General features: G+C 48.8%; 3 protein-coding genes across 3 annotated transcripts; all 3 read right to left on the bottom strand.

The window, feature by feature from the left end:
* Positions 1-4,440: 4,440 nt before the first annotated feature.
* LOC146198003 (uncharacterized) lies at positions 4,441-6,844 on the bottom strand. The gene has a single exon (XM_084592549.1). It carries the CDS (start codon positions 6,483-6,485, stop codon positions 4,509-4,511), a length of 1,977 nt encoding a protein of 658 aa, XP_084448675.1. The 5' UTR covers positions 6,486-6,844; the 3' UTR covers positions 4,441-4,508.
* A 1,172-nt stretch (positions 6,845-8,016) lies between these two features.
* Positions 8,017-11,258, bottom strand: LOC146198004 (uncharacterized). Its single transcript, XM_084591830.1, has 3 exons — positions 11,244-11,258; positions 8,551-9,915; positions 8,017-8,106 (listed from the first exon to the last, which is right to left on the bottom strand). The coding sequence occupies exons 1-3, from the start codon at positions 11,256-11,258 to the stop codon at positions 8,017-8,019; spliced, it is 1,470 nt and encodes a 489-aa protein (XP_084447956.1).
* Positions 11,259-19,147: 7,889 nt separating this feature from the next.
* On the bottom strand, positions 19,148-23,918 carry LOC146198005 (ocellar opsin-like). Its single transcript, XM_084592550.1, has 5 exons — positions 23,860-23,918; positions 23,060-23,332; positions 21,789-22,067; positions 20,419-20,680; positions 19,148-19,462 (listed from the first exon to the last, which is right to left on the bottom strand). The coding sequence occupies exons 1-5, from the start codon at positions 23,916-23,918 to the stop codon at positions 19,148-19,150; spliced, it is 1,188 nt and encodes a 395-aa protein (XP_084448676.1).
* Positions 23,919-24,281: the final 363 nt, after the last annotated feature.

Raw genomic sequence — 24,281 nt, forward strand, 5'->3', positions numbered from 1 at the left:
TGCGGAGTTCCTCTATCTCCTAAAGTGAAGGTGTCGGATTTGATAGTGCCAATTTGAATTTTAGCCGTCCTATCGGAGAGGAAGTCCTTGATGTAGTTAAACGTTCTTGAGCCTACATTCAGCAGTGAAAGAGATTCTAGGATTGCTTTGTGTTTAACATTATCAAAGTCTTTGGTTAAATCTAGGACTAGGATTGCCCTGGTACTCCTTTCTTGCTCATGAGATAGGACTTCGTTTGCTAGTCTTAGCATCGTATCTTGTGTTGATAAATGTGGTCTAAAGCCGACCATAGTGTTTGGATATAAATTCTCGTTTTGCATGTGGGACTGGAGTCTGTCTAGTATGACGTGCTCTATCAGTTTTCCTATGCAAGAAGTAAGCGAAATAGGTCTGAGGTTTTCGAGCGCGAGCTTTTTGCCAGGTTTTGGGATGAATTTAACGATGGCATGTTTCCAAGACGCTGGGAGTTTTCCCTCCCTCCAACACTCGTTCGCAAAGTCCGCGAGGGCTGTGATAGAAGCGTCGTCTAGATTTCTGAGTGTCTTATTGTTAATGCCGTCCTCTCCTGGGGCGGATGTTGTACGTACCTTAAAGAGGGCTGCTCTTATTTCCGCCATTGTTATGTCAGCATCCAGGATGGAGTTAGGCTCTCCGTTATAATCGGGCAGGGACTTCGTCTCACGGGTTGTGCAGAAGTATTTCTGCTGTAGCGTGTCTATAATATCTTGGTCCGTGCCTGGGTCTATGTTTAAAATTTTGGTGATTTCCTTTTGAGTGGTAGCCTTGTTGGATTTCGGATCAAGGAGATGCCGCAGAAGATTCCACGTCTCCCTCGTGCCTAGATTGCCATTCACATTTTCACAGATATGGTTCCACTGCTGTCTCGCTAGTTCTGCGGTGTGGTGTTGAATTTCTTTCGTGAGTGTGACGATCCTGTTTCTAAGCTTTTTGTTATATTTTTGCTTAAGCCACCTTTTTTCTAGGCTCTGCCTTGCCTCCAACATGTGCGTAAGTCGGCTGTCAACCGTATTTACGCCTAAGTCATGTACTAGTTCCTTAGTGGCCTTTTCCACATCCGAGAGGAGGGTCTGTGTCCAGTGTTCTAAGTCTATGATTGGTTCGTTATTTTGGTCGCGGATAGTCCTAAGTTTGTCCCAGTCGGTGATTTTGTTTTTTCTGGGTTGGGGTTTGAGATTGGCAATGGTGATTTTAGACATTATGATATAATGGTCACTTCCCAGATTTTGTCTGGTGTTGCTCCAGCTTAAGCCTGAAAGATTTTTGCCCATCGTTAGGTCCGGGCGCGTGTCCCTGGTCACGCTGTTGCCTATTCTAGTAGGTTGCATGGGGTCCGTGTATTGGGTGAGCCCTCTTTGCTGGATAAAATCCATTAGGGCCGTTCCTTTCCTGGATATGGTTGCGTGTCCCCATTGCACGTGTTGAGCGTTGAAGTCGCCCACAATTAGGGTTGGGTTTTGGCCTGCGATTTGGAGGGTTTTGAGTATAGCGGCTTTCGCTGGTCCAGCCGGTGCCCTGGGGTGGCTGTATGCGTTTAGTACGAACAGAGAAGAGGAGTTTCTTCTGCTAGGCAGAATTTCAATTAATATACAATCGAGCTCTACGTTTTCAATCTCGTGGTTAACCACGGTAAGATTTCTATGTACCAACGTAGTGGTTAAAGGCTGTTCTTTGATGTGACATGGCAGAACCGCCCGGTACCCTGGCAGTTTTAGTCGAGACATTCTGGGTTCTTGAATCGCTATAACGTCAGGTTTTTCGGATTGCGATTGAACGTGTAACTGCAGATTTGTTTTTTTTGTTGCGCATAGACCTGCAGTTCCACTGCCAAATTGTTACGGTTTTAGGATTGGCCATTTTGCTGGGATAGATCGATTGGCGCCCCTTGAGCTGAAGGGAGAAGCCGGTGTAAAATTTCCTGTAAAACGGCGTCAATTACTCTGAACTTGTGATTTACATCCTGTATGTGTTGTTCGAGTCTTTGTGTTAAATTATCAACTTTTTGGGTTAGACTATCGAGTTTCTGGCTGTGCTCCTCCACTTTTTGTTCGAGTTTTGGGACTCTATCCTCCACTGAGGTATTTCTTACGTCTGCTGCTACTGCTCGTTTTTTGCGGGGTGTCTCTTCCTTGCTAACTACGCTTACTGGGGTTTCGACTGAGGCGGTCACAGTAGTTTCCATTTCTGTGACTTCCGGCAATGGGAGTGGTTTCGGAGGTGGGTCCTTAGATATGGCGGGTGCTTTTAGTTTACTATTTTCGTCCTCCAAGTGTTTGATTCGATCCGTGAGAATTTGAATGTGGTGGAGTGCCTGATCTAGTTTAGACTGTAATAATGTCTGCAGCTCCATCCCCTTCCCATGAGAGGCCACTCCTGCCCAGCTCACCTGTTTCGGCCCGGGGCTCTGAGTCCGGCTGCTAGTGCTGGCGCCTCCTCCATTGCTGCTGCTTCCGTTGCGTCCGCCGCTGCTGCTCCGTCCGCTACGGCTGCTGCTGCGTCCGCTGTCCAAGGACGGGAAGGAGCTCGAGCGGTCCTTCCTTTCGGTAGATGTTGGGTCGTCACATGTCCGTGATTTGGGTCTTGATTGGTGCTCCGACTTTTTCGTTTGGTGTCGTTGAAATCGCTTCTTGCAGCTGTTATCGCCTGTGCGGTGCCCTCCTCCGCAGATAATGCAGACCGGGTCGCAGCTAGACTTCTTTCAGGTGTTGGTTGCCGCAGTACGGGCACCGTTGTTGCGGTGGCTCCGGACATACGTCCCTTCTGTGGCCGACTCTTCTGCAGTTTGTGCACGCCTCTACTTTGGGAATGAAGGGGTAAACTGGGTACAGGACTCCGAAGTAGACGATGCTATCTGGGAGTTCGTCCGCGTCGAAGTGAAGCAGGAGGGACTTTGATTTTCTTCCCATGGTGCGTGCTTGAACGATGTCAGGGTTTCTTTTTCGGAATTCGGTCATCATTTCTTGGTGTGTTTCGCCATCGTAAGCCCTATAGATAATGCCCTGCAGGGCCCTGTCCGGAGGGGCGATATACGACGTCATCACAATGTATTTGCCTTCTATTTTGATTTGCTTGACTGCGACGTAGCGTAGTGCGTTTGCCTGCACCGGCGTCGATATGGTGATCACATTTTTTGCAGAGTTCGTTCTAGATTGGTCGTTTTCGGCCGCGGACGCGGTGATGCCGCTCGCTGTTGCGATCTCTTGTCTGATAGATTTTTCGGTGCAGCGCGTGATGTCTACGCCACCCGTTGGTCTGTAGATGATTTTATAGTCCTTCTCCGGGAGTCGGGGTAGCGGTTTCTTGGGATGTAGCGGTGGGAGAGGTTTCGCCTTCGGTTTCTCGGACTGCTCATTTTTCTTCTGAGGTGCTAATGACTCAGCTTTGGGGTTCTTGGTACGGTAAGAAACAATTGTCTTCCAATCTGGTGTTTTGAATTCGGCTGGGGAAGCGTTCGTCCCAACTACGGCGTACTCCATGACTGCCGCCGTGGCGTTCGCGCCGCACTAAGCCTGGCGTTCGGGTAAGCAAGGGCGCCGGAGCGACGCTGGATTTAGACAATCGGAGCTCGGTCTCCCGAGCTCCGATTTGCGTAAATAAGGTCTTGAAAGGTGCCTTGTACACTCACGGTTCTTGTCCGTGTGTCGCAGTCGACGTATCCGGGTGTTTTCCCTTGTAGCAGGTGCTCGAAACGCGGAGCCCACACGAAGCACATGCGCCTCCGTTGGCGCCCTAGCGGAGAATCTCTCTTGGTAAGGAAGAGTTAGGGCATAAGAAGATTCAGTGGTCGCGGTTTCCCCTAGTCCGGGATCCTATTGGCCTTCGACGATTTGGGCCTCGTCATCAGCATCAGCTGCGTGTCCGGTGCTCGCGACTTAGGAGGGCCTCTCCAAGCTCGGGTGAATATGGAATCAAACAGAGACGTGTGATAGGCTGGAACCTGGAACGAATCTCGAAACAGATACTTAAACATGTGAACCGGCGTTAACCGGAGAAGCGAAAATCGAAACTAAAAAAAATTGGAGGCTTATCAAGGTTAAGCCCAGTGGATGCGAAGCATGTTAAGCAGCTGCCTCAGTGTGGATGGGGCTAAGTAACGGAGACGTGGTTTTAGGTTAATCGTCGCACTTTACTCTTTGCGACCGACGGTGCGATATGAGGCCCTATCTGCAGCTGGTGTGACGTCATCACGTGACGTCATGTCACGTGACCCCACTTCAGGGTCAATGGTGGCCACCGCCGGGCGTTGCGCGAAGGCCCAAAACCTACGTTAATATGCTTCGCATAATAGCCCACAAATGGCCTCTCTACTCGGCCACTGACGGCTACCAATGGTCCGCCCGCGGCGAGAGGCGTGGAGAAAAGGCGAGTCGTCTGCGGGAAAGAACTCCTGCAGAAGCTCCTGCGTGGGATGGATGGATGGATAAAACTTTATTTGAGCAAAGGAGTTTGGGACTCGCAGATCCCTGGGCCCCCGCACGGCCCCACTGTACTCAAGCGTTCATGCCCCGAAGGTCCATTACGCTGGTAGCCCGGCTTGTGACAGTTTCCTGATCAGCCGGGTCCGTAGAGCGCAGCAGGGCCTCCCAGTCCTCCCAGGTGATAAGGTGCTCCAGGCCCCGCGGGGGAGGGTCCGCCGGGCAGAGTGTTAAGATGTGAAGGGCGTTAGCGTGTAATTCGGGACAGAGGGTGCATGCGGGTGTAGGATAGAGGGGATGATAGTAAGAAAGAGATTGAGGGGATGGGAAGGTGTGCGTTTGGAGACGTCTCCAAATAGTGGCACGTCTATTGTCTAGGGATGAGTGAGGCGGAGGGTATAGCTGCCGAGTGGCTCTGTAGGCCTCGGTCAGCTCGCTGAAAGTGTGCATGCGTTCCCTCGTGAATCCCAGGTCGGAGGCTTCCTGTGCCCGGTGTATGGTACCTCGGGCTAAAAAGTTGGCAGCCTCGTTGCCAGGGTTCCCGGAGTGTGCCGGCACCCAAATCAGCTCCACTTGTCGGGACGGGTTTTGCGCAGCAGACGAGCTTAGAATGTCAAAGGCTGGACTATGGACTCTGCCTCGCGCAAAATTTTGAATGGCAGTTTTGGAGTCACTGAGAATGTAATTTGCTTTCGTATGCGTTATGGCGGCAGCTATTGCAGCTTCTTCGGCTTCTTCAGAGGTGAGGTTTGGTAGAAGTGGCAGCTTAAAAAGTGGGGAGAGAGAGGAGTTTACTGCTGCAGCCGCGGCGCTTATGCCTGTGCATGCTGCATCCACCCATGCGGCTTCGGAGTCGGAGCCGTACTGTCGGTGGAGTGCCTTAGCACGGGCTATACGGCGCTGTTCGTGGAGATGGGGATGCATATTTCGGGGAAGGGGCTTAATAATAAGCTCCTTGTGGATATGCTTGGGTATAGGGAAGAGGTCTGGGTCATTTGCGGGTATCCTGACTCCGAGATGAGAGAGTATGTGGCGACCCGTTGATGTGCGTGTGAGTCGTATGTATTGGGCATGTTTGTGGGCTTCAATGAGCTCCTCAATGCTATTGTGTATGCCTAGGGCTGCAAGGCGTTCGTTAGGCGTGTTGCAGGGTAGTTTGAGTGCGGTCTTATAGGCTTTGCGAATGAGTATATTTAAAGCGTTGATGTCGTGTTTTGCAAGTGAGATGTAGGGAGTTGTGTAGAGCACCCGACTAAGGACAAAGGCTTGAATGAGGCGACATAAATCGCGTTCTTTCATTCCCCTGTGCCTTACTGTTACTCTCCTAATGAGGTGCGATATGGTACCAGTAATCTGCTGGAGTTTCTTGAGTGTGATGGTGTTTTTCCCATTGGATTGGATGTGGAGTCCTAGTATCCTGAGGTTGGGAACCTCAGGGACGGGCCGGTCTTCAATGGTGACTGAAATCGGGGCACACGGAGAGTTTCGTGGACGGATGATGAGGAGCTCTGACTTCTCCGCAGAGCATGATAGCCCTATGCTGCTTGCGTGAGTTTGGGTGGTGGTAGCTGCTGTTTGTAGGGCTTCCTCTATTTCTCCGTCGTTGCCATGTGTGGTCCATATGGTTATGTCGTCAGCATATAGTGTGTGGCGTAGGTGTGGGATGGTGTTCAATTTGCTAGCAAGGGGTATGAGGGTGATATTGAAGAGTAGAGGCGATAGTACAGACCCCTGTGGGGTGCCTACACTTTTGAGGGTGAATTTCTCTGAGGTTAGGGGGCCAAAATGGATTTCAGCTGTTCTATCTGATAAGAAGGCCTTGATGTATGAGTACGTGCGTTCTCCAACATTGAGGGAGGAGAGTGCACTAACGATCGCTAAGTGGTGGATGCGATCGAAGGCTTTGGAGAGATCTAAAGCGAGAACTGCTTTGGTGTGTCCTGGTGTGAGGGGGTTGTAAATGTCGTTCGTTAACTGCAGCATAGCGTCCTGAGCCGACAGGTGCGGACGAAAGCCGACCATGCTGTGCGGATACAAGTCGTTGTCAGCCATATGGCGGGCAAGTCTGTTTTGAATAACATGCTCGAAGAGCTTTCCGAGGCATGATGTCAGGGAAATGGGGCGAAGGTTCTGTAGCGTGAGGGGTTTGTTTGACTTGGGAATGAAGACGATTTTGCCATGCCGCCATGATTGGGGCAGAGTGCCTTCATTCCAGCATTTGTTGAAGTAATCCGTAATCTGCACGATAGAATTATCGTCCAAGTTACGGAGAAGGGAATTTGTGATTTGATCTGCCCCTGGAGCAGAATTTGTTCGTAGCGCAAGAAGTGCCGCTCGGACTTCTGCCACCGTGATTTCTTCGTCTAATGTTGGGTTCGGGCATCCGTTGTAACATGGGAGAGCGGTAGGAGTGCCCGGCGACGTGTATGTGATTTTGAGGGTGTCGATTAGGATATCTGTGTCATCTATGTTTTTATGAATGAGGCGAGTAACATGGTGTTGCGTGGCAGATTTTGTTCGTGTTGAATCTATGAGGTGGCGAAGGAGTTGCCAGGCTTTTTTGGAGGATAGTTTGCCAGACATGCTGTCACAGATCTGGTTCCAATTGGAGCGGCAGAGGTCTTCAGAGTGCTGTTGGATTTGTGCTTGAAGTGCTGAGAGACGCTTCTTTAGCGTTCTGTTCAGTTTTTGGCTTTTCCATCGCTCTAAGAGGCTATGGTGAGCTTCCCAGAGGTGAGCGAGGCGGCTGTCAAGGGTAGGAATCTCCCCTTTTGTCTCAATGTATCGGAGGTGGGTCTGGAGATCCTGTGTGAGCGAGTTCATCCAGGCCTCTATGTCAGTGATGGGCTCTGACTCACGTGATTGCCGGGTAGCCCTGAAGTGGTCCCAGTTGATGAGTTTGTGTGTGGTGTAGGCTTTGCGCTTTTGTTGAAAGGGGATGGAGGCGAGAATGATGTAGTGGTCGCTGCCTAATGTATGTTGAGTTCTGTCCCATGTCACATTTGTTAAACAGCGGCTGAATACGAGGTCGGGGCTGGTGTCGACACATACACTATTGCCAATTCTCGTGGGTGTGTTGAAGTTGTTGTGGACGGAAAAATTAAGGTTTTGAAGAAGGGTCCATAATCTGCGGCCTCTGTGTGTGGTTTTGATGTAGCCCCAGTCTGTGTGGGGACTGTTAAAGTCCCCCCCAATGAGTAGAGGGTGCTTACCCGCCAATTTATATATACTCTTTAGGAGGGATTCTAGCGAGGCAATGGGTAATGAGTGTGAATGGTATATGTTGGCGACGTAGATGGATGGGAGAGAGTGGGTGGAGTGTATGATTTCTGTAACTACGCATGGGGCATCTGCAGCTACCTGGTGTGTGATATAGGTGAGACTACGGTGTATAAATGTGGCAGCGCGCGGTGCGTCTGTGGAGTCGGAATATATGGGAGTGTAGCCGGGGATGTGGGATTTCGTCCCGGCTTCTTGTAAGAGAAGAATTTGAGGGGTGGGGAGGAAGGTAGGAAGAAGAAGCTGAAATGGTGCTCGCTTGCCGCGAAAGCCACGGCAGTTCCATGTCAGAATGTTCAGGGAATCAAGTCGGACCCGCCCCGCCATGTTGAAGCGTTGGGGGTTTTAAAACGGGAGCAGCAGAGGCGTCTGCTGGCCGTGCAGCCTCTCCTATCTGAGGTGGGGGTAGGGGAGCTGCATGAAGTGCGGTGGTCTGCATGACTACCAGTTTCTGAAACATTGCCTCCATATGGGCTTCCATGCGCCGTTCTAAGGCAGCGGCATATTCGGCAAACTTTGCTGACAAAGTTTGATATTGGCTCTCAAATTGAGAGTTAAGGGTTTGAAGCTTTTTGTCGAATTGTTCGACTAGTTTATGAATATGTTTGTCGAGTTGTTCGGCAGGGGCGGAATCGGTTTGCGTTTTTGGGTTGGGGGTAATTCGTTGCTTTTTTGCTGGGGGGCTGGAGCTGGTTTCTTTAGGTTTATCTTCTACTGGGCTTTGATTCGTCTCCATTGCGGCATGCGGCGGGGGTGGGGGTGGCACTGGGGCAGGGGTTAGGTGTTGTGGAGCGGGAATGGTGGGGCTGTTATGTAGTAGAGCTGTTAGTCGACTTACCTCCGCCCTCAGGGCCCGGAGCTCCTCTTGTCCAGATTCGCGGGCCTCTGGATGGATTGTGGCTGGCTTTTCTTTGGTTCTGTCTGCCCACGTTAGTCCTTTCTGTACTTTAGGATTTTTTTCACTGGATGGTGAACGGGAATTCGTCTCGGAGTGGCTGTTGTCCCGTGTTGACTGGCGGGAATGGTTTTCAGTCCTGGGCTGGTGGCCTTGCGTTGACTGGGTCGGGGGTCTTCGTGGTCGTAGGTATCGGTGCTGGCATAAGATATTGCCAGTGTGATGGTTTCCACCGCACACAATACACTTGGGCGCGCAAGTAGGGGGGTCGGATGGTGTGTGTTGTTCGCCACAATTGTGGCATCGCCCACTATCTGCTAGGGGGCACACGTCGCGTCGGTGGCCGGCTTCTCGGCAGTTGTAACAGGCCTCTACTTTGGGTTTGTGTTGGTAGCACACATGTACACCTCCCCAGTAGCAGATGGAATCTGGAATTGGTCCTTTGGCGAAGGTGATTAGGACTGATCCCTTTCGCCCGAAGGGGCGTGCATCAACAATTGGTGCACGAGGGTTGAAGGGGATCAGTCCTTCTAGGAGTTCTGCGCGTGGTTCCCCATCGTAGGCAATGTGTATGACCCCTCTTACTGCTTCGTCAGGCGGCGCAAGGTGCGCTGTCACTGTGAATTCTTGGCCCCCTATGCTGATGGCCGAGAGCTTGGCGTAGGCTCGTGCTCGTGCTTCTGCTGGCGTGCTGATGGTGAATGTGTTGTTGATCGGGTGCAGCCGCACTTTGTCCTGATGGATGGCTTCTTGGGGGGGTATCTTAGCAGCGTTGCAGGACGCTAGAAGTATGGATTTCGGGATAGCTGTGGTGATATTCCATCCTCCTCGCGGGCGCACAACAATCTTTAAGTCGTCTTGCGGCAGTCGTGGCAATGGAGTGCCTCGCCGGCGTGGCAGCGGCGACGACAGAGCTTTTTGTGTGGTAGGTGGTGTTCCGTTTCGCCCACCACCTTCAATAGCTGCGTCGGTGCCTTTTTTCGGTGGTCGGTGGCGGTTCCGGAGAGCAATGACGGTTTCCCAGTCATCGCTTTGGGCTTCGGCCGGAGTGATAGTTTCCCCAGGCACCTGGTACTGCATCGCAGCCCCGATGTTCTCCTCGGTGTCGAGAGCTTCGGTTGCTAGGCCTGCCAGGCCCAGCTCCGGCGTAGCCAGCGGCGGCGGAGAGCCGGCAGCGCGAGGTGGCCCAGACGCTTTTCCGGGAATCGAGCCGGGGGGCTTGGGGCGGCGGGTCGAGCTTCGAAACGACGGGCGCGGGAGGTGGTGAAAACGCGTCTGCTCTCGCTGCGGGCTCGGAGAGAACTCCTCCTGCGTGGGGAGGACGCAAGATAATAGTGCCACGGCCGCTCGATTGAAGCGCACTAGGTGCGGCCTGCTACGTCGCCCGAAACCGGCGGGAGGCGCCTACTTCCAGTCGCCACCGCCGCGGCGCCACCGTTCGGGGACAGCCACGCGCGGAGAGCTGCGCCTGGCTGCGCTTTGAGGGAGGCGTAGGCGTGGTAGAAGTGCTTTATTTTAAGGATATAAGAGCTCCGTTTCGCACAATTTGGCAACAAGAATTAGTATATGCTGTCATGTCTAGTGTGACCATGTCAGCGCTTAGCGCTTGCTCGGCAAGGATGTATACTGGAGTGTACCTCGAAAAACTTAGTCACGGTGGTTGAAGATCACTCGAATGGAGAGCTCGCATCACCGTGATATTTCATCGGATCCAGTTGTTCGTCACATTAAAATGTGACCCGGCTGTGAACAATTCGAAGCTGTTCAGCTGTCATGGTAGCCTAATGCATAACCACTTAACTGTGTCGCGAATTCCGTGTGTCATTTTCATACCATTTACTCATTCCTGCATACAGCTTTTACACACAAATTGATGTCAACCTGTTCTAAGCTGCCGGCGCTATCCAATAAAAAAATGTCCTACTATGAGCAACCTCTGTGAAAATGCGGCATGTAACCAACCTTTCTATCTCATTGTGACAAATTTTACGCTGCAAATATGAAGATGTTTATTAGGTTAAATCTAGATGATAACCTGGGATCTTCGACTCAGTTGGAGACCTTAAACTTTGTACGCTAGAACGCTATCCGTCATGGCTTCCCGCATTTTGCATGACCGGACAAAGTAAGCGCGCTTGATAGAGATGCCCCAAGGTGCTACATATATGCGCCGAAAGTTTTTAATAATATTTTTATTGGCTGCTCGCAAGCCCATATAATTTTGCTGGTTCGTAATTTTCAATGGAAGAACGCGCATCGAGTGTTGCTGTTGTGAAACTATTAGCTGTGATCACAAGAATGTTCACGGGTCAGACAGAGCGCAACTGCAGCCGAGATTCAGCAAGCAGCCAAGTACGCTTATTTAATGGCCGCGCAAAAAAAGGAAGAAAATTACCAATCGCAGACGGAAAACCTTTCTTGAGAGAGGTTTATGCCATAGCCATAAACATCGCTCCACTGTTGAGTTGACGTTTCCAAGCCCAGCTCGCTATCAGTGGGGGCAGTAACTTAAATATATCTTGCATAGCGCCTTAGCATGGGCACGATCATTGTTTTTATAGGTTAGCTGCAGGACTCTATACAGTGAGAAAACAATGATGAAACCAAAAGTTTACAAGCTTGCTACTTCACCGGACCTCCTCAGACTTCATCATCCGGTTAATGAAGGTGCGCGTAAGCTGACAAAGCTTGGTTACTTCCTTGGTGGGGTATATCAAGACTCCCTTGTCCCTGGTTTTCATTAACCTGTAACTGGTCCAGTTTACTCATATTTTCTGCAACAGGCTCTTGCTCGACTGACATGTCGCCTCAAGACCATTACTAAATATCGCATAAATTAAGCAACAACCTGGTAGTGATAAACAAAACTTGGGGTTCTTAAGTCCCCTTGAGGAGCCTCGTTAGAGTGCCCGCACTTTGCTACCTGCTTATTCACCGTATCCCGTAATTGCTGAATCTGTCTCATATCATTAGAATGCAGCCTTAAGCTATCGCATTATGTGAAATAGCACCCTACACACAGCTATATAAAGCCCCTCTTTACAGCAGCCGTACGAACGTGCCCTATAGGAGTATAGTGTGCCTGACTTGGGATCTAAGGGTCTTCCCGCTTTCAATAATTCCCATTTTACCCTTACATCTTATTGACTCTCTCTGGTTTGGCAGATCCTGCTACATTGAACATGTCATGTGTTCTCATTGCGCCTAAAGTGTCTGGCCATATCACCAACTAAAGTGCCTCCTACCACAGAGGTTTTTTTCCGACTGTCCACCGACAGAGCGGGCGCCGGATTTTCTGTGGAACGTGGCTTTTCGTTTGATCGTATCGGCTCAAACAGCCTCAACAGTATAAACAAATGTTGTATGCACAGGCTCCTTTACTTGCAAGGCCACTCAGACTAGCGCTGCAAAATTTAGAACAATTTGCATGCTTATATATAAAAAAAACCTTCGTAGCTTTTTCTGATACGTCCTCGCAACATAACCTGCGAGAAAAGCTTCTGGTGGTACCTCATCGTGTTCATCTGCTTCACAACACATAGTTAAAAATCCTAGTTCACTGGCCAGCTCCCTGGTAACTAAATAGGTTAAACAACGTGACGGGAACACAGGAAAAGAGGACTACACAACTAGCGCGGTTATGCAGTCTTCTTCTCCTGTGTTCCCGTCGCGTTGTTTGCACGGTTAACCTATAATTAATCACCAACAAGTCCAATCTGCTGTCCCTTGTAGCAGATTCAGTGGCAGCTGATAGGGCATTATGCTTCAGCGTCTGGACTTTTTAACCGCAGCGCCGCTTTCATTTCAGAGGAAGCGAGTGCATTTCCATTCCTCGCTGCTGTCTGCCTGAAGCGAGCTCTGTCCATAGCCATCCTGGGCAACGCGACTGTGCGCTGCTCCTGCTGCGCAGCGCACAGGATGCTGCGCCATCCATGTCATCGAGCAACATCGAAGAAGAGACGTACTTTTCTAACGCCGCTCTCCGTCTGAGGGCGAAGGTAGGTATGTAGCAACTGTAATGATTCAAAAAAGAACCAAGTGAGGGGGGGTAAAGGGAAGCGAGGGAGCAGGACGACGATGGGCCCTCAGGCCGCTCTAGATGGCCGGGCACTTTTGAGCTTCGGCGACCCCTCGGGCCCAGCTCACTGTCAGAAGCTGCAGCGAGCTGCGCAGAGCAGCCTCCCATCGCCCCTTATATCTTGACCCTTGCCACGGGGGCTTGGGTTTGTTCGGGCAGTTCAGGAAGACGTGAGTAAAGTCGGCTCTGGTGTTAGGACACAAGTGGCAGTGAGGAGAGGTTTCGCCATGGTTTATAATAGAGAGAAGTTAGCACAGGAAAATGATATGTGAAGGGGATGATGACGGGATCGCAGAGGAGGAAAAATTAAATTTTCAAAGTATAAAAAATGTGCATCCCTTGCCCCCCCCCCCCCCCTTCCCCCGCCCGCAACACCCTGACAGGAGTCCTCACGCTCCAGGAAGAGTCATGTTGCTTCCGCTACGCGCGTCGCCCGGGTGACCAGGCGGATAACACGTGTCTGTTGTTGTTGTGGCTGTAGGAAATGGAAAAGAAAATGCACGGGCCTGCTACTGGCTCTGTAGCTGAGCCACCTCCACTGACTCGTGCAGACAAAAGAGAAAATAGAGAAGAAAGAAAAGAAAGAGAGAAAGGAAAACTCGCGCCGCAACAACAACCGTTCTTCACCACTGAAGCGGTGGTGAGTGCAATGACGGCCTACAACAGATAAAAATTCAGTGGTAGGCTAGGCCCGCCGCAAGCGGCGGTGACCTACCTGCCCCAGCCCCATCAGGGGAGTACCTGGAGGTGTCTTGATGCGCCCGCGTGGTGGCCACGCACGGCGACCTCCTCCTTCAATCACGATACTACCGGAGGCGTGTCCACGAGGGAGCTTGTTTGTGAATGTTACCGAATTTATTCAAGAACACTCTCCCTCTTCGGCTGGCCCGCCTACAACATAGGTACTTTGAGGAACCGGAGCCCTATACAACTCGGACACGAAAGCTACATGAGATGATTATCTTCCTCTCACTTGTAAGCTCTATAAAACTCGGACACGAAAGCTACCTGAGATGAGCATCTTTCTCTAAGTTGGAAATTTGTAAAATGAAGCCTTCCGTCTCCTTCGCCACCTCCGACCATCGTCACGCAGAGGCACTCCTGTCCCGGCTGGGACGGTCGTCGTCTTGGCAGAGGATGGTCGAAGCAGCACCGGATCACTATTTCTAACAACGGTCCACAGTGGCGGGGATGTTCAAAGGTAATGTTAGAGGTCACCGCTAGGGTCTGGTGGGTGTTGCAGAGAGTAGGGTGTTAGACACGGTAGATGCAGTTCGCTATTATAAGTTTGAAAGTTTGAAAGATTATTTCAGGCAGATGAGATACAAGTGTACAGGTCTGTCTAACAGGCTGACAAAAAGACACAGATGCCTGACGAGTGTCAGCCTCTCAATACAGAACACATCAGCATACAGTGAGAAAAAAAATAAAGAAAATGAAAATGTGGACATGAAAACGGTTACAGGCACTGCGTGATGTGACAGAAAAAAAAAAAAAACGATGGACCGGGCAGCGATACAAACGGGATTCAAAGATGAGAAACAGGCACTAAAAAAGCAAAAAAAAAAAAAATTACCAAGTCAAGTCCTTTCTAATAACATTAAGCATTCAACTTCTTTTTGAAAACCCTTATGGACGATGATTCATTTAAAATTGTCATGATGGCTGGGTGACGATTTAACAAATCTGGTATAACAAAGGATTGCATTTGCATACCGTAATTTGTGCGTATTTTACCCTTAATGTACGCTGCGCACTTTTTGTTGTAGTATTTTTTTTTTTTCGAAAAGTTTGCCACAAGGCATAAGTTGAGAAAAGGGGGAATGGGATGCAGGAGTTAGAAAGTTAAAAGAAAGAGCGAAGTCCAGTTGCGCTTAGGTATTCGCAGAGGTTGGCGGTGTAGCGATTGTCCATTGTTGTAGTTGCGTTCCTTGGGAAGATATTTTTGAAAAAATTCAGTTTCATTAAATTTGCGCGGAATATGGCAATTGCTGTTATTGTGTTTACCAGGTTTCCGATTGTTAGAAAATTGTTCTTGAAAAGCGGAGCAGAATGAGTACTGCAAGGTGCATTCTCTATTATGCGCAAAACACTGACCAGACAACAACAAGTAATATGGGGACAGCTACAGACGGGGACCCTCCCCAATCTAAACTACATAACAAAATTCATAAATAAGGATATGAATCCCTTCTGCCGGTTTTGCGGGGAGAAAGACAACTTCGAGCATATGATCTGGGCGTGCAAAGCTCATAAGCCTCCCTCAGAACTCTTGCCTGATCCCTCTAAAGAAGCTTGGAACAAGCTAAGGTCCAGCGATGGCCCTGGCATTCAGCTCAAGGCCGTCGAATGGGCCGGCGTTGCCAAAAGTCTCCAAGGCCTGTGGCACGCTAGCTGACTTCCCCTATTTCTCCCACTTATTGTGAATAAAGTTTTATCAGCCAGCAGTCTATAATGCGTACTATTCGTTTCTGCAATGTATATAGCCTATCTAAGTTGTTTTTTGTTGTAGTTCCCCAACGGATAAACAGTATGGAAGGCGTGAATGCACTAGACTATAATGCAGCTGCTTTTTCAGTTGTTGGCAGGTTCCTAAGCCTAATAATAACAACGATAGCTCTCACAATACTGGTTTTCATGCTGTCGATATGATTTGACCAGTTCAAGTTTAATTTAAACAAAATGCCAAGAAATTTTTGAGAAATGGAGCGCTGGAAGGTTTCACCATTATATTTTAGCGCCATGCTTTCATCTATATGCTTACCACGAGGGCAAAAATCCATGTATATATAATGAAATAGAACAGCGCAAGGAACGGGACGAAACACGAAAGAAAGGAAACAGACACGGGGGCCCGTGTCTTTGTTTCCTTTCCTTCCTGTTTGGTCCCGTTCCTTGCGCAGTTTTATTTCATTATGCAGTACCAACTAGCCCGGCACCTTCCACTTCTGAACTTCATGTATATATGCTTCGTTTTTTTTTTCTTTTATTGTGAAATTCTAATTTATTTATTCTTATCCATTCAAAAAGTGTCTTTAGCCAGATATTAGCTTCGCGCTGAACGTTAGATAAGTTTGCACCAGAAAAAAAAAATACGTTAGTGTCATCAGCACATAGTATGATGTCTGCTGTTAGGGGCACGCTAATAATGTCATTTATGTACAAAAGAAAAAGAAGCGGACCGAGAATGGACCCTTGTGGGACACCATATTTGATTTCACCTAGTGATCTCAATGCAAGGATTTCTGTACACTGTAGTCGGTTACCTAAATAGCTTTTCACTAGGTTAAGAGCAATTCCCCTTATGCCATACTCACTTAATTTTAGCAATAAGATGTGTTTGATAGAGTCGAATGCCTTTTTAAAGTCAAGAAATATGCCTATTATAAACAGTTTATTCTCAAAGTTATCGACTATTTTTTCTTTAATGTGTAGTAGTGCTGTTTTCGTACATTGTTGCTTTAGAAATCCGCACTGTTTGTCGGGTATAATATTATTTACGTTGCAGAAACTTAGTATACGTTTATTTTCGACTAATTTTGGAGGAACTGGCAAGATAGAAATTGGCCTGTAGTTGTTAATGTCATTCTTGTCACCCTCTTTAAATATCACGGATACTTTCGCGATTTTCAATTCGTCTGTAAAGGTACCATTTGATATATAGTTATATACATACGAGCTGGTCTTAAAATACCTCCTCCCCCCCACCACCACTCTCGAGCGCGCGGTTCGAAGGAGTAGTGAGTAAAGACACCTGTTTCGAGATATTTCTGTCGGCACCTCGAGCCAGGGTCCCTCATGCAAAGGGGCGTTGCAAGGCAAGGCGGGTGAGTATTCCAGTAAGCAGGCCGCCTTGTGCGGGACGATGCCGTAGAGAAAGCCAATGCGCGTTTAGAGAATCGGTGCACAAGGATGTGAAGTGGGTGTGTCGAGCCGTGTGGTCAAGGGCTCGGATCAGGGCGCCAAATTCCGCCCTTCCCTAAATACGGGCACATAGGAATTCCACGGTTTCGTTTGTCGTGATGTCGAGGCGGTCGCCACGGCGGTGGAATGCCGCTATCGCGGTGGAGCACTTCGTCGTGAGTATAAAACGCATCCTGGTTGTCTGTTGACCGCTGGGCGAAGTGCTTTACCTGGGCTGTTGAGAATTCTAGTTGCACTATATATAGTCAAGGCATTGTCGCAGCTGTTCGGCTATCCTTTGACTGCGATCGGGTCTGGTTGCCGCGTTCGACGTCCCCCATTTCCTTCCCGGGACATGCGTATATCCTAGCTGCTAGAGGGCTCCGATGGCCCAACCGTTGGGCCGACATCTTCAGCCGAGTTGTGGACATCATGGCCTAGCTTCGCCCTTTATAGCTCAAGCATGAGGAGACCAGACAAATGGCAGGTAAAACAATTACAAGCGTGTTTCGTACTTCTTAACTGAGCCAATAACCAAAGCGATGCAGCAGAAGCCACAGCCTCAGGCCAGGCATTTTCATTTTATTGTCTCTCGGCACAAGTACAGTACTAGGAGTGAAGTTAACCGAAGCGTACACAGCTAGAACGATAAAAATACATATTCTCTCAATACAGAATAGATGAGTTTCTAACATTTCATGGCGCTTAGAAGACCCCGAAGCTTAGAAGCATCCATCTACCGTGCTGAATCCCCCAAGCGTAAATATTATTTAGCAAGTATATCTGTGCACATGAATGCGCAGATACCTCACAAAAGACAGGCCTTTCGTACCAGTCTAGAGCTTCGGACAAGTTATTCTGCTGGATCAAAATGCTTGTGCTTAAAGTCTCTCATGAGCATTTACAATCCTAGATCACTGGACGGTTGTTTTGTACTTCACCCTACGTTATGTATATAAGGCACAGACTTTTCAGTGCTATATAAACGAGGAAACTTTAACTATCAGGTTAAGCTCAATGGAATTAAAGGAAGACACCAAAAAACTGTTTGAAAGCGTTATAAATAAATAATTCTAAATGATGCACATCATTCGTGCGCAAAAGCCCATCACCATCGTTGACGCGTTGGTGTGCTACTCGGTCAGGTGCATAATGCAATTGGTACAGCCGACATTACTTCAACAACATCGTAGCAACATTTTAGCTTACCATACTTAACGCATAGCACCGAATCTCTCGGTTGCTTTGAAAGTAGCTTGCGCAGATTGGAAGGAGTACAAGTCATCCACTTGGACAATTGGACAAAAAATGAGGGGTTAAAAGAAACTTATACTAGTGTCTTAATAAGCATATGGAAATCAAATGGTTCCGTAAACCGCCACTGCCACGTTCTCTTGTTATCTGAAGCCAGAAAACTGGGCATGGTACCTGTTTTCAATCATGGGAAGAGTTTCCTGAAGACTGCATGCGTGATTTAGCCGCCTGCACATCGCAGAGTCAGCGGCATGAAGTTGAATTGCTAATGTAATGCCTCGTTTGGAAGCCACTTGGCAAGCATGGATGCGCGAATGTTGAACTTATGTGTTCTTTTTTTTTTGTCGGTTTTTGGCGATGATCCAGGCTTTTCGAACCACAAATACGCCACAAGCAGCGATTGGTTTTCGTAATCATCTGTGCATATCGTGACCACCGCGGAGATAAGCAAACTGTGCCAGCATGCTGAACGACGCATGCGTTTCACATGCACTTTCTTAAAGGCGTGTAACACTGTCAACTATTCCGAAAGGAAAATATGCATTCCTGCGCAAAGGGTGTATAAAGGGTGTAGGTGCACACACGTATTTTGGTGGTGAACGCGTTTATAGTGCAGATCAGTTGTAGGAAACTCCATTAAGATGTTATACTAATTAAGCTATCAGAGGGGAGCCTACGATTAACCGACGCCTCTGTTTTTGCCGTTTATACAAGCGCGCGACGTTTCCTGGTGACGGTCGCTGATGCATGGTTCAGCGTCACCGGTGAGACGCCGCGGTGAAAGTGATGAAATCGAGCTATACAGAGCGGACGTTTGCTGCGGATCTCTTGTAGAGTGCTTGGGATGGAAATCACTTCTCTTTAGCACTTCTGCATTTCAGTTTCATTGAAATGAAGGTGCCCAAAAAAGCATAGTCACATTCAGTATCTTATAACACACACCGTACGTCGCTGACTCGGCGACGTTAGAGATGTGCCGCGCTCCTCCAGTTTCCCGAAACCCCATACCGCTCCTACGCGTGTCATGGCAATGGATTTGGCAATGTCACGTCTTCCAACTAGAAGGTGAGCGCAGTGAAGCTTGTTCTGAAGCCGTTCATCAGCCTCCTGACCGTGAACTCTGAGCCGACAGCATGGCGGCCTTCTCTACGAGAATACCGATGTGCGCGATACTCCCTCCGAAGCTTTAGCTCGCCCTTGTCATCTTTCACTGCGCTGCTATTGGTACACGACTGCGACTAATAGCGACGCACACAATGGACAGCCTACTGCCGGTGCGTGTCCACGTGACAGATGAGGAGGTGCTTAGGTCTCAGTGGTCATGACGCGGTCCTCCGGTACTGTGGTGATGCCGGACGCTTCGGAGCGCGTGTCGTCGGCGGTGCCAGGTGGGGGAACGCACACCAGGGCCGGGAAGCGGCGTGCCAACGCGGCACGGTACTTGGGGTGGCTGATGCCGTACACGATGGGGTTGTAGCAGGCGTTGGCTTTGGCGAACACCGAGCCCCAGATGGTGGACAGGGGTGTCAGCTTGGAGCCGTCGCTGAAGATGCCTGCCCAGGCGATGGTCAGGTACGGCGTCCACGCCATGAACCATAGGCCCACGGTCATCATGGCGATCTGGAGTGACAGGAAAGCGCGGGGAGGGGTTGCGCATGCTGCACAATGCACACGCTGTAGCCAAGAACGGGCTGCCATTGCCACCGCCTAGACTACATTACATTCTTATAAGTCAGTAAGCACTAAAGGTGTACGTTAATAAAGACATGTCATATGTGATGCTCTTCTTTTGCTTGAAGCTTGTACATGCCGTCACGATGTCTGCAGCGTCTACGATAGCACTACATGAACAAGGTCTCCAAGTAATATATAATGGCCATAAAATAAATGCTAAAAAAAGCGGCGCTTACATGTTCTATTGTTGGAAATTCTCGTCGTGCGTTTATCTCCGTCGGAATAGGAAGACGTTAGGGTCGCTAACAGTAGAGTCACGGACAACTCTACAGTGTTTTGGTACCATCCCGGTATACGCGCGACCATAAGAATTTCGAACAGCTCAGCCTCTGTACGTTATCATGTCTCGACGCATAGATGTCTAATGCTTCACAAGGTCCCAACAGAATAGAAATAATTGATTTAGGCATTGCGAGTTTCGTTTCGTTACCGTTGATCGAAAATTGAAAATTAAGGCCTTCCCTTTCTCATAATGGCAATCAAGAAGCAACTGTCATGTCCAAGCCTACTCAGCTGGAATACGGACCATAAGGCCTCATCGCTGCACTGGAAGGACCGAAGAACGTAGACAATTCCATAAAACTCTCTAACGGCAAAAGAACGAAGGATTCACTTTTTCTCCAGAAAAAAAAAACAAAAAAAAAAACGACAGAAATTCATTGTGGTGAGCAAAACGGAAAGTTTCCGATCTGCGCAGGTATTCCGTATTGGTGGTCAACCCAGAAATGTCCAAGATGTTAGCCCTCCTTCGAGGATGCAACTGACACATCCAATTGTCAGTGCACGTTAGTCAATGGCTGAGCTGCGAGCACTAGCAAGCGGCCCACGATTCCCATGCGTACCTTAGCAAGCCGGGCCTCGGCGCTAGTCTTGTGCTGCTCGGCGTTGGCGCGGAGCGAGGCCACGTTCATTTTACGCGCCTGAACGCGCAGCTGCTTCTCGTGCTGAGCCACAGTGCGCACGATCTTCGAGTAACAGTAGATGTTGATGAAGAGCGGGGTCCAATAGACGCCCACAGCGTACGAAACTACGTACGACGCGGATAGAAGCGTCTTGGTCAGGTAGTCGACGGTGCAGCTCGTCATGTTGCCTTCGGGAACGTACCTGCGTTGCAACCGTCAGTCATAGAGACGTAAACGATTCCTTGCGTGCAGTGCGCACTTACAGTTCGTGCTCCGCCTATTAACCTCCCGTTCTAATGGGAGAAATGTAGAGAAAGGTAATACTGTAGCACTTGTGAGCCATTGACATTGCGACACAGAGGTGACGTCTCTACGGATTCTCACGTATGTGACGTGCCGTCTTTGCCGAAAGTAACAAGGGAATGGGGTTTGCTCCCCAGTGTTGTAATGGAGCCCTTATGACACCCTTTAAGCTCTAAATGTGTGTAAAGTACGGATCGAGAACCTTTGTCCACAGATGGGAAGAACAGTTAGTCTTTAGGGGTGCTGTGGGGCTTTCGCTATATGCGTGCAGAAGCAAACCCCATTGTCTGGTTACTTTAGGCGAATACAATACAATGACATACAGACGCGTAGCACTGCTTGATGTTATTTGACCTATTTCGCCAACTTTTAGCCAATACGTGATGAAGTGTTAAAAAAGCTACGTTTTACGTATTTTTTTTTCTGCCTAAAAAGTTTGCATACTTTCCCTATTGTTAGTGATCAGTGCTGACTAACACGGGCACATCACGTCACCGGAAATTTCGGATATTTTCAATGAAAGAGCTTTTAAATGTATTTATTTCTCACTTTTTTTAACGTCACTATAACAATAAATTCATATGCAGATCTTCCCTCGACAGGCTTCTAGTTCTTGTTATTAATTTACTATGGTTTAATATTAGAACTACTAATTACTCGTGGGCGCAGGACAAACATCAGAAGCAAAAACACTGTGCATTGAAAGTTTCACCATTTGGATCAATAAGCTCCTAAAAAGTGTCGAATAATAATGCAGGTTCCTCACATTTATGAAATTATTTTTAAAAACTCAGCCCATTGATTTTATGTGACTGATTCCGCTACTGCTACAAGTGCAGAGAGAAATTTCAAAATAAAAATATTGCCACACATCTCAAGCTTAAACTGTTCTCTCAAGACACGTGCGCAACAGAGTCCTATAATATGCTACAATTGCATCAGAATGAAAAGATGTCCCATAGTATTGGGCTTGAGCGCGGACGTTGCAAGAAGAGTGCGCTGTTTACCTGCTCCAGCCGAAGAACGGAAGTATTGTCCACGTGATGGACCAGAACCAAACGAAGAAGATCATGAGCGCCGCCTTCTTGTGTGTGAGTGGCGCCGCGGCCACGCCACGCACAATCACGTTGTATCGGTCCAACGTGATCATAACCATGGACCAGATGGCGCCGCAGCCGAACAGCGAGCCCACCATGCCGTACACCTCGCACATGAACGGCCCTAGGATCCACGTCTCGGCGAAACAGTTGGCCGCCATAGTCGGCATCATGAACGCCATCATGCACCTGCGAGAACGCATACCATCGCATTTCAAAGTTTCAAAGGGTTTTATTTCAGACAACAACAGTTACAGTTGTCTAGGGGACAGACCAAAAGGCAAATAAGTGCCTGACGAAGAGTCTGCCCCCTTATTGCTCCAACTAAAGAGCACAAGACATTCAAAGCAGAAGGCACATACTCAGTGCATAATTCATAATCAGACATGATAAAGCATCTTTATGGTGACGAATGAAAAAGCACACACACACACACAAACTAGATAAGAGAATAGAATGGTTACGCCTGGAGTGACAACAGGTACAAAACGATATTCTTTTTGCAAGCTTTCAAAGGCTTGCTTTCATAAATGCATTTGAATGCATTGTCCTTGTGGCCTGCCGACCCTAATCAGGCAGTCACAGAACGGCTAAAGTGCAGCTTACAAGTGTAGAATAAATGTGTGTGAGGCAATGGCTATCACGTATTCTGTTCCCTTGATTGTTCTGATTACGTGCGTTAAAATAGGCGCGTAAACAGCGCCATTTGATAAATAGGCTTGTTCATAATGTACACACTGTAATTCGATTCAGAGTTTATATTCGTAACTAATTCTGTCACAGTTTGTTAACATGCACATCGAAGCTTCCTGATGACGCAGCTGGTACTAGATTCCATCACCATAGTGGGCCTCATGGACCACACTGGACCACATGGGAGCTCTTGTTTTTACTATGTCGTGGCGTATCTTCGAGCGCAACTGATTAGAATTCTCCTCTGCGGTTATTGCAAATTAAGCTTATGACTTCTCTTGAGCGAAAACTGCACTTTGATAAAGGTGGACTTATTTGTCACTCTTGGAGGAGCCCCTCTTGTTCATAAGCCTGCCCCTGGCGGGGCCAAAACCAGTTCTGAACTGTCGGCAGTATCGCGCTACTCCAGAATGAGATTCACCACCGGAAGTAGCAGTGGATCCCCACGGGCAAGATACGCATTCAAAGGGCGATAAAGACGTACTGACCAATCTGAGAAGGCGAGGTTTACGACGAGCATGTTGGTGGGCGTGCGCAGTGACTTGGTTGTGGTCATGATATACATGACCATGCTGTTGCCTGTGACGGAGATGATTCCTAGCACGACCATGGCAAATCCCAGCAGGCTGTGCCACAGAGGGTTCATGGGCGGGAACCTATACCAGTGCGGATGGATCATGTACATCATATCTTCCGGCACATTCTCCACCACGGTGCCGTTTTTCATGTAGGGAGTGGCCAGCTCCTCCAGGAAAGACATGCTGCAAAAATCGAGGCAACATAGCAAGAGATATGGGCATCACGCAAAGCATATGTACTAGGTCCACCAAGCTTAGAGAATGCATATAAGTGTACGCGGATAACCACGATTCTTTTTTTTTTTGTTGCTTTGAATTTTACATGCCATTGCATTGCCCGCGCAGGTACTAGAACAATTAAATGCCAATTATGCAGAGCTCTGTGTTGTCGAACATAGTGCGAGATACTGACTGAATATTTCACCTTAGTTGCGGATTTCAATGATTATGCTGAACTGGTACCACACGCTAATGCACAGACCTTGAAGCTATTGTCCCCCTGTTCACTTGCGTCAGAAATGCAGTCGCGAATAGTATCACGAAAATATTAACAGTGCAGTGCACATAACTGCTGAAACAAATGTCTGATACATAATATCTGTTAGTAATTCGTTAAGCCGGGCCCATCTTGCGTACCTTCTGCACGCCCGTCCGTGCCTTAGCATCCGCAGTGAGATTAACATGGTGATGCGGGATCCAGCCTCACTTACGCCATTGTGGTGATGTCCCCCTGGCCCCCCGACAGGCTGCTGCTCATCGCTGTCGGCATGGCGACGCGGGTGTGCACACGGAGCGAAATGATGGGCGGCTCGGAGACTGCTCGGTCTGCGCCCTTAAATGCATTAGCAAAAGGACTCCGAGAGGCTTCGCCGCCAAACTCGATTACATTCGGCGACGCAGCCGCGGTCGGTGTCTGAGGTTGCGCTCCACCTATAGCCACGCCGCTTTGTATGAACATATCAGCTTAGTGGAAGCTATCCTGCTGGAACAGCAGAGGTAGACTGAAGGCGTGGTCGTAACTACAATACGCGGTCAGACGCACGGAAGAACCTCTGTGCGACGTGTAAAGGAACGGAAAGAAAATAGCTGGTTCAGGCGGCTAGTTGTGTGAATTTGAGCAACAGTCGTTTGC

The sequence above is a fragment of the Amblyomma maculatum genome, chromosome 2 (genome assembly GCF_055883805.1).
Source record: "Amblyomma maculatum isolate TAMU_Amacu chromosome 2, ASM5588380v1, whole genome shotgun sequence".
Taxonomy (NCBI): Eukaryota; Metazoa; Arthropoda; class Arachnida; order Ixodida; family Ixodidae; genus Amblyomma; species Amblyomma maculatum.

Bases quoted from the DNA above. Each gene is read 5' to 3' on its own strand.
- LOC146198003 (XM_084592549.1), bottom strand. From the start codon at position 6,485: ATGGCTGACAACGACTTGTATCCGCACAGCATGGTCGGCTTTCGTCCG.
- LOC146198004 (XM_084591830.1), bottom strand. The intron at 8,107-8,550 runs GTAAGTCGACTA...CCCCCACCTCAG, and splicing joins TCCGGGCCCTGAGGGCGGAG to ATAGGAGAGGCTGCACGGCC.
- LOC146198005 (XM_084592550.1), bottom strand. From the start codon at position 23,918: ATGCCGACAGCGATGAGCAGCAGCCTGTCGGGGGGCCAGGGGGACATC. The intron at 22,068-23,059 runs GTCAGTACGTCT...GCGTTCTCGCAG, and splicing joins AACCTCGCCTTCTCAGATTG to GTGCATGATGGCGTTCATGA. The intron at 20,681-21,788 runs GTAAACAGCGCA...GTTGCAACGCAG, and splicing joins CCGTTCTTCGGCTGGAGCAG to GTACGTTCCCGAAGGCAACA.